Here is a 10,150-nt window from a genome sequence, read left to right as displayed (position 1 = left end):
TGGTTTGGGGTTTGATTTTTGTTTAATAGGAATCAACAAACACAGAATTGTGAAGCTGCAAAAGGCTGGGGGTTTTGCAGTTTCCAGATGGTTAATATTACAGGGCAGACTGTCTTTCTGCCTTTGGAAATCTCTTCTCCTAAGTCAGTAGTCTGGAGTCTAAGTAATAAAAAAAAGTCCTTAGTTGTGCAGAGTGAGGTAGTACTTTGTTCGCTGTATAGCCCTTTCCCATTTTTTCTTCAGTTCACTTTTATGTTAAACTGAGAGTTTTAGATGCTCTGCTTAGTCTGGGGTAGACAACTGTTTCTACACTCCCTCTGCAGTGATGCAACGTTACTAACTTGGCCATCTGGGTTAAGGACCTGAAGGCAGACAAGATAAACACTGCAGTGCCTTTCTAAAATGAGTGATATTTCCAGTGTTGGCATTTAAAGCATTCAGAAATTTCCAATACTGAGTTCTTGTAACAGCTAAGCATAATACAGCACACCGGGAAACCTGACTCTATGTAATCATTCATTAAAACCAGGGTTTGGGGTTTGCCTCTACTTTTTTTTTCCAACCAAGCATTATGTAAATGTGATGTGAAAAAGCAACTGGAGCCTCAGTCAAAGATCACTGTAGCCAGACGGATATCTCTCCACTGATTCTCACATGTCTATTATAGCTAATGTGTATCTCTTTCCAATTATAATATCTGAAGAGACAAATGCACACTCATGTATCAAGAATGAACATCACTGAATGCTGCATGTAGCAAGACTGGTTTTGTTTGTTTAATTTTCATATGCAACTTATATTAATTCAGCTGAGATCAAAGTCTGTTCCCAGGTGTATGGGCATAAATTTGGAGTAGCAGCTCTACTCCACCCCTGCTTTGCTCTACTATACCTAAAGGTACAAGTCACCCTGAATTTCCAAACGCACACACTTTCAAAAGAAGCTAATGGTTTTGAAATCCAGACTTGCGGGCTTCTTGGCTTGAAATATTTTAAAAGACATGTTTTGAAAAGTTCTTGAGCATCTGCCCTCTGGGAAAAGCAGTTATTCCTGTGAAGGATAACTTGTTTCCTGTTTCTTTCCTGTTAAGTGATTCCAATTTTGATGTCAATGAGTGACTGCTGTGGCTGTGGACCTGGCGCTGCAGGTGCAGTTGGAACTGGATTTGAACCTGTACCTGAATGCACAGAAGGGGCAATTCATCCATGGGGAATAGAAGGTGCACAGCCTGAAGACAGGGTCAGTACATGCCATGTTTCTAAAACCCACAGTAGCTCGTATTTACAGAAAAGACTGTATTTGACCAGAAACATGAAAGTGATTGTAGCACTATGTCATCTTCCAAAAGAAGCCTGGCATTGTCAACAACTCCCAGGCAGATATGAAAGGTGATTCTTGAATAACATTTGCTGATGGCATTTGTGTGGTTTTGGTTGTGTTCATTTAGCTTGGCCAAACAGTTTGCTGCTACTAGCAAGCTTTTACAGTGCAAAGTAGGACGAGTAAACACAAACCATCTTCACTGATCACCTTTTACCCTGAGAATGAAAAAAACACAGATGGAGTCTTTTGTTTTGTTTTGTTTTATGGAGATGGTAATTAATAGCTATCATTAATAGTTTAGACTACTAATTCCTTAACATGATTCACAAAGTCTTGGTCTTCATACAGGAAATTCAAAGTCATAATTGTTTTCCAGGATGTCTCACATATACTTGCACCAACAACAGCTGCGGGAGGAGATTTTGGTGAACCCTCTGGTAGGCAGATCCTAAAATTTTCTATGTGCTCTGTCATAAAGGTATCTTTCACAATTTCATGTCTTCTAATTCAAGGAACACTTTGATTTCTCAGCTACAAACCAACTCTTCCAACCCTCCATCCACGGATAGTCAATCTGATGCTAATAGGACTTTCAGTATAAATGAGGGATCTGAAGTTTAAGCCTTTGAGTAGACTAATTTCTGCAAACTACATTTACTTTGAAATATCTGCTAAGGCTTTCAAATCTCAGGCAATATCTCTTTATCACTCCAACTAGTGAATGGACAGTCTTTTCAAGACACCAGTTTTAGCAGAAATCAATCTTGAGGCCAGAATAAGGAAATATTCTTTCATAACTCGGTGGTGAAAGGTTTGATTCTTCCCAATTTCCAGGCTCTGCTTCCCACAAGGGAAAGCAGAACACATCACATAGTCAATTAATGAGTGACCATATGTGCACTAGCCTAGACCTAAAGCTGGTACATAGCACAGTAAAGTTATGCTTCTGAGATAAGGTTCTCCCAGGAAAGCGATGGCCATAGACAATAAGGCAAGCTCTGCAGTGACACCGTCTCTGTTTCCCTGTTTGTTACTCCACAACAGGAGGATGCTGGCACAGATCCATTTGTACCAGCTTCTGACAGAAAAAAATGTCATTCTGCAAGACAACTTCTCTGATGACTATTGATTATTCAGAAATGTTCTCATCCCTAAGGCAAAATCAAAAGAGACCATTTTGGGGCATAAACATTAATTAAAAGTCTTCTTTCTCAGAGAAGTTCTGTTGCCATGACAATTGAAAAGTTTAAGACTTAGGTATGTGATTTACTTTATTTCCACTGTTCAGTGAAAGCCCTGGGTAAAAATTCTATAAACTGAGACTAAAGAGATTAAATTAAATATATATATGTATATACATTTTAGTCTATATTTTTAAATGTAATCACAGTCAAGACTACTGTATGCAACTGATTTATTACATTACTTGATATTTAAGACCACTCATTCTTTGTTATCATACACGGAAAAATCTGGAGAAGATAAAATCCTATAATATGACTTTACAATTTACCGTAAAGGTCATTTTCATCCTACATTATGAACACTGGGTCTTATTATGATCAACTGTTGTTCTCCCAAATCGCCCTTAACAATCGAATTACTTGAAAATGTGAAACCAGTTAGAAAGCTATTTATTTTAGAATATTTCTTTTAGAAAAGAGTTTAAAACAAAACAATTTTAACCCTGAAGTGATCATAAATATACATTTATGTATTTGCATAAATATCCATAAGGAGTATTTGATTTTCTAATGCAAATCCCATGATAGCATGTATGTACACCAGACAGAGGAACCAGCCAATTACACAAGTAAATCATTGATTTTCTAACGCATATATGTACATGCATCCTAGCCTCAGGATTAAAATCAAGGTCTTACGTGTCTGATAACGTGCACTTAATTTTTATTGCAGTTTCAATGTTTGGCATATGTGCATGGATCATGTACTGAAATTAGTCTAAAATACCTTCAGAAACTCACTAGTGTCATGGTACTATTTGTGAAAACAACTGGCAAATTCTGTGTAAATTTTGACAGAGCACAGGAAGAATATATTTTCTTTTTCTGTTTTCAGACATATATACAAACACATATGGAGGAGGAGGAGTAGTAGCTTCTGGTGTTGAAGAAACTACAGGGGTTGGCTATGGCACTGGTACCGGTTACGGAATAGCTGGAGGCATTTCTGGAACAGGGGAAGCAAAAGGGTCAGTTGGAGGAACAATAAAAGAATATCGAGAAGGAGGAGTGAACATGGCCTTCCTAGACAACTACTTCTCTGAGGTAATGACTTGATCTGCTTCGAGTTATACCTGCAAGCCTACTGTTAGATTCACCTCCCCAGGTTATATGGTGGAAATCCGAAATAACTCTACCCAAACGGAAACTTCCATAACATAATATAAGACTGGTGTAAAAGCAAAGCTGACAGTACTAGTAAGAAAAACTACAACACTAGCAGTATTGGGTTTTGAGCTGCTAGCATAGTACATTTGATTGCTCAGTAGTCATTTTGTGAAACTGATGGAGACAGTGCAGTTACGTGTACAAAGCAATTAAATTATTTCAGCTTCATAAGTGACAACCAAATTCACTTATGTATGACCTTTTTCACTATCTAAATAGATAACTTTGTGAAATTGTTCACACATACTTCCTGCACAGCTTGTTTCATGAAGTGACTTTAACCCTTAAAGAACTGTGAACACCAGTTCACTTACTTTCTTATTTTTTTTGCCTTTTTTTTCCCCTAAAAGACTTGTGAACTGCAAGCGACATAAATATGCAGTTTTGTAATTTGCGACACATTAATTAGCCTGGGATAAAAAAGTGCTATGGAGTTTACATGATTAATGGATTTAATGGTTTATATTTTCATAACTAACATGAACTGTGAGGCATAAATGCTATATCTGCATATGTCACCAAAATATAAATTAATATATAAGGATTTCCGTATTTCAAAATCTAAATAAGATTCAGTGGAGGAGAAGATAGTCCTGAAGTCCTAAGCACGGACTGCTCCCAGACCATGATCTCCCTGCCTAGGCTGTGAGCACTACCTACTAACTGTCTGCCAGCTGTAGGCTCCCACAGATTACCCCTCCTACTGACCATCTCAACCTCCAGACTATCTTCCTCTCCCTTCTGGGCCTCCCCTTCTGTCCTTCTCTGCTTCCTCCAACATTACTCCTCACTTATTTTAAATTCTCCTCTTTTATGCCTGATCCCTCTGCACTAACCACTTCACCATCCCCAAGGCCATCACAATTCAATGATGTCCATCTTGCTCAAAATGGATTTCCCCAGGGCTCACCAAGCTTTCCTTGCTGTGGCCAACTCTCTATCCTATCCCCTCTGTCCTGGCCTCTCCACTGCTCCCCGTGTCATGCTGCTTCACTCATGTTCCTATTGCTTTGTCTAAATATTCCTGCCCAAAGAGCATATTTGTCCCCCGTCCCTTTCACCCTCTCACCCCACAGTCAGATCCACTAATGTCAGACTAAATTTGAGATGCTAAGTTTTTGCAGAAACAAGAATAAAATATCAGTAACATTTGAATAAAACTTATTTCAAGAGCATAGAAATGTTGATGATACAATTTGTCCATTTGATGTCCTGATTTTCAAGTCAGCTTGGCCTTACTACGGTTAGGGAAATCTTACTCCGGTTTGAGTCTTCACAGTTAAAAACCTGTTGCAAAATCACCTTGTTCTACCTTTTTTTTTCCCCCTGGCTTTGCAAACTACAGAAAGCATTTGTGTATGCAGATGAAGATGAAGGTCGGCCAGCAAATGACTGCCTACTAATATATGATCATGAAGGAGTCGGTACTCCTGTTGGCTCTGTGGGTTGCTGCAGCTTTATCGGAGAAGATACAGACGAAACATACTTGGATACATTAGGACCAAAATTTAAGACTCTGGCAGAGATCTGTCTGGGCAAGGAGATTGAACCTTTCCCCGATGTCAACCCACCCTGGCCAGGCATTAACGTCAACTTCCCCAACCCTGAAAGCGATCTAAACCTGCCGCCACCTGGAACCACTATCGTTGTCAACGGATCTGCACCAATGCCTCCCCCAGTCGGCACTACAACAGTTGTTACCGAAAACACCTACACATCTGGGTCAACCATACAGACCCCAAGGCCGATGCCAGATCCTTTGCTTCACGGCAACATGACGGTGACTGAGACCTACACTTCTGGCTCCCCCTCTCTTTGTGTTGACCCTCTTCGTGCATCCAATGTTGTCGTAACAGAAAGGGTTGTTGGTCCTGCATCTGCCTCTGATCTCCGTGGCATGCTAGATATCCCTGATCTTGCAGACGGGTCCAATGTTATTGTCACGGAAAGAGTAATCGCCCCTAACTCCCGGCTCCCGACCTCTCTGAGCATTCCTGATTTGGTAGATGGGTCAAATGTGGTGGTGACAGAAAGGGTATTCAGGCCTGCCTCTGGTATGCCAGGCAGCTTGATAAATATTCCCTCAGAGTTATCGAATGCCCACAATGTGGTGGTCACTGAGAGGGTTGTGTCAGGGTCTGGGATGAGCAGCCTAGGGGGAGCAAGCCTGGGGGGTGCAAATCTGGCAGGCCTGAGTGGCACGAGTCAGATGCTCAGTGCTGACTGTCACCTCAGCCAGGCAATGGGCACAGCATCCCCTGGCACCTCGCGGAGAAGAGTGACAAAGTACAGCACTGTGCAGTACTCCAGTCAGTAAGGCCTCTGCTTGTATCCTTTCCTGCCAAAACCAACATTTGCACCAACACTCCTTAGCTGCCACCCACCAAGAATATTGTTATTATTTATAACTAGGAAATAGCACTAAAGTTTCAGAGTTTCCTCCTTGCATGAGGATCTCCGAAGGGTGTCCCGTTTCAAGGTCAAAAGCAGGACTTTGTCAGTGAAGGGAAAGTTGAAGTTAGCTTCAAATTTCTTTCTTGTTCTCTGCTTAACACTACAAGTGTACAAAGAGATATTGTTTTTTGAGAGAGATTTAACTACCAAGCAGAGCAATGAGAGGGGATCTTTGTGTGCGTACAGTATCAGCATGAATTAATGTAATATAAAAAAAGTATTTATATATTGTACGTCTTAGTGATCACTCATGATAAGCAGATTTGGGATAATAGCCCCTCACTGACAAGACAGGAAAAGAATGTAATTAATAATTAGTCAACTCAAGACTAAATGAGCACTTTCAAATGCATCACTTTGCGTGTAATTCCAGAAGCACTACAAAACGGCTCTTTCAACCATTTCTCCCATCACCAACAATAGTTATAAATAATAATCATATGAACACAACACATTTTCATTGCTTTCTGACGTTCTCAGTAAAATAAGCACTCTGCCACAGCCTGCCGTGCGGTTAGTCTCATGGTGAGGAACGTGGTCAGCAATTTGCCGCAGCTGGCACTGCCATGTTGACATGGTCACCTGAGAAGATACTGTCTACATCTCTCCATCATTGTTACAGCTTTACTTAAATCTAAAAGGACGTCAATTATAACCAGGAATTCTTAGTCAGATTTTTGTGCCAAATTATGACTACTATTTAAATCTCCAATGTCAGGCTATATTAAGAAGGGTATAATATACTGTGCCAGCTCTCTTTGCTAACACTGACAAGAAAATAAACTGTCAGAAGCTTTGTCATGTGGGGAGGCAATAGCAAGTATCCTATCATTGACACTTGTAACTGAGGTCCTTCATGGAAAGAAAAAAACACTTGGGAGCAGTATAAATTTGCTAATAAGCAATGTGGAGAATTGATATTTCGTATGTCAATGTATTTTGCATTGATATTTTGAAAATTTGTTTCAACGTATTAATTGAAAAAGTCTTTATGATTCTATAATCTTAATTAAATCTGGCTTTTATTTTCCCACAAAAACAGCTCTACTGGATTCTGTTATTCTAATAATATCTTAACATGGTTTAGAACGCAATCTGAAGGAGCAAAATACTTATTTTACTTCTGTATCATATGTATAGTAATCGTAGCATATGCAGCTGCTTCAGTGTAAATACAATAGAGTTAAGCAGAGGGACTAGCTGTTTTTTGCTAGATTACCAAATCAGCAGTTTTCCCTCAAAGGTTGCTCCTTCAGCTTTAATGGATACGTTAGTGAAAAGTTGTCTGTGAACCTCCCACTCTACAAAACGGAGAAGAAACTTTCAATCATGTATCCAGGTTAATTTATCTCAGGAAAACTGGAAGACAAGTTTCTCACTTTCATATCAGGAAAAGGCTTTCTAAGGGATGCTTTCAGAACTATTAACTAGATCCACTGTCAAAGACAACCTGCAGTGCCCTCTGAGTCAATGCCACCGCCGTCAACACCAGTAATCCCCAGGAGTTATGACCAAATCCAAGGCTACCTCGAGAAAGGGTCCTTTCCATGGCTTCAAGTTCTTTTCTGAAGCAACTGAGTATTCTAGATGCTCTCCCCATAACATCTGAACAATTGATATTTTTGCTTCATCCTCTAGCCTTGATTAAGTATCAGTATACTTGTGTTGACTTTGGTGAGATTAGTCTCTCCTGCATGTTACGTACCACCTGTAGGTATGGTTTCTGGAACGATTCTTTAAAAAAAGAAAATAAGTACTAATATATAAAGCTGTATCCTTTGATATCTGGAGAATTTGTGTTGAAATTCACTAAAATGCTGACAAGCTCCCTTTCATTTTGCTGACCTCCTATTTACATAAAAAAGCAAATATTTGAAATATGTATGACTCTCTGGACATTTAGAAAACCTATGCAATATAGCCAAAGACCACTAGAAATATATTTCAATGTAAAAAAAACTGAAGTCTTTTGTAAATATTTCCATAGTAAACTTATGCAAATCAGAAATATTTTTCCTAATTATGCTTCAAAGTAATAGAACTAGTCTTTGGGAGCACATGTTGAATTCTTTGTGGCCCTTTTGAACAGGAATGCTGTGTGAAGTGTGAGTGTCTGAAATAACTTACATGTCTAGAAATAGAAAGAGGAAGAATTAATAGAAAAAAATGTTTTTTCAAAGGACAGATTTTGATTATGTAGCAGTTGTCTACTTCTAGTGCTATCTTTTACCAACTTTTAAAATATCAATAGGTTATTATTTAATACAACTTATTGAAAGATTTCTATTTTTTTTAATATTGGTTTCTCATATCAAACAGCAATCACATTATCCCTCAGTGCATTTCTAGTCCTTTTCTGAATATTAGTTTGTATCGCTGTGTAATTTTTACAAACTTTCTTAATATTGTCTTCCTAGTGAAATGTGGATATTTTTAGATTACCACAAATTGTGGAAGGAAAAAAAAATGTATTTAAAGATGTGAACAAATATTTGAGTCATTAAAAATTCTGTGCAAATTCTTTTTCTAGCTTTATTGTTAAAAAATAGCATGTAGTTTAGTCCTGACTAGCAGACATTAGTTTTCCTTCTTCAGTTGTGTTTAGAAGCCTGCTTGCTGTCAACCTTTAATCATGTTTTTTAGTAATGAAGAACGAGCGGTTTTCAGGAAAAAAAAATACAACTTTGAGTAGTGATATCAAACCTGGTCTAAACCACTCAGGCAAAAAAACTCTTATTAAAAAGTATCAGCAGCATGCAACACCAAGTCTGTGGCTTTCTCTTTTCAACCTGGGTTTTGTGGAGCAGGACCCTAGTTTTACACAGGCTCACTCTGATCCTGGCATCATGAGAAGTACACGGCCATGGAAGAAAATAGAGCCACAAGCTGAGGGCCTCAGTAGATTTCTTTCTTGGGAACACTGTCTGAATTTGATCTGCACATTTCGATACTTCTTATTCTGTCCTGATTTTGCAGTAATAAATAACACATTTAAACTCTTGGGAACATCACTTTCTACATGTAACAGGAAAAGACCACACAATTTAAGGAAAAATAAAAAAGTCTGCTGTTTTACTTAAATTAATCTATGTAATGCAGATGCTCCCCACTTCTGAGTAACTAAATGCATAATTTTCATTTTATTTAAAATGTTATTAATATTTCAGTGTTACTGTGTTTTCATAACTAAAAATTTTAGAGATTTGTTTCTAATAATTTCTGAATGGCACTGAACAAATACAATAAATGATCACTTGGAACCTCATGTTTTAAGTAGAGTGGCTCAGGAATATTCTTTATTCATTCACCAGTTGGAAATGCAGTTTCCTTAAAACTTCTAGTTTGTGCAGGAAAATTCTAGTTTAAATTTTCTTTCAGAAAAAAACCCTAAAATTGAAATAGAAGATGTTGATTTAGAAAGTCAGCGCATCCCAGGGTGAAGACATTTCATGGATACTCTGATTTCGGTTGTCAAGCAGAAACTCGTGTCGGGTCTCACAAGAATTACAGCACTTTCCTCAAGCCATCATTCTCTGCGTTGTCCTCTCTCTTTACACAGCCTTTTCTGTGACATCTTTCTTCTCTCGCAATTCTGAAACCGTGCTTCAGACGAGCTTTAGATTAAGGGTGGATTACAAGCCATAGACAAGAAAGAGAGCAAAAGACACTTGAATCACAATATTTGGGCAGCACAGGCATCGTGGGATCATTCAGTTCATACAGGTCCAGTTGAGCTGAACCAAGCAAAAATATTTTGATTCTAAAAACGAAAACTGAAGTTCTTGGCTCCTCTGAATCAAATTTCTTCTTAATGTTCCAGGCCAACACTCACTATAATTATTTATTTATTGATTTATTTTGTACAGAGGTTTTTTTTAAAAGTTTGTCTGAACCCAGTAAAATACTGCTTTTAAAAAGAGAACCATGTATTTATTAAGTCTATTGTATCATTTTATTTTGCT

General features: G+C 38.3%; 1 protein-coding gene across 1 annotated transcript in view; it reads left to right on the top strand.

The window, feature by feature from the left end:
- The window catches only part of LOC104278119 (desmoglein-1-like), a 20,215-nt gene extending 14,164 nt beyond the window's left edge, over nt 1–6,051 (top strand). Inside the window, exons 14-17 of the mRNA XM_009875003.1 lie at nt 1,091–1,239; nt 1,700–1,760; nt 3,403–3,611; nt 5,080–6,051. Coding sequence (XP_009873305.1) covers nt 1,091–1,239; nt 1,700–1,760; nt 3,403–3,611; nt 5,080–6,051 — 1,391 coding nt within the window. The remainder of the gene's footprint in view (nt 1–1,090; nt 1,240–1,699; nt 1,761–3,402; nt 3,612–5,079) is intronic.
- Nucleotides 6,052–10,150: the final 4,099 nt, after the last annotated feature.

The sequence above is a fragment of the Apaloderma vittatum genome, unplaced genomic scaffold, assembly GCF_000703405.1.
Source record: "Apaloderma vittatum isolate BGI_N311 unplaced genomic scaffold, ASM70340v1 scaffold20330, whole genome shotgun sequence".
Taxonomy (NCBI): Eukaryota; Metazoa; Chordata; class Aves; order Trogoniformes; family Trogonidae; genus Apaloderma; species Apaloderma vittatum.
This window is presented reverse-complemented; position numbering and strand designations above follow the sequence as displayed.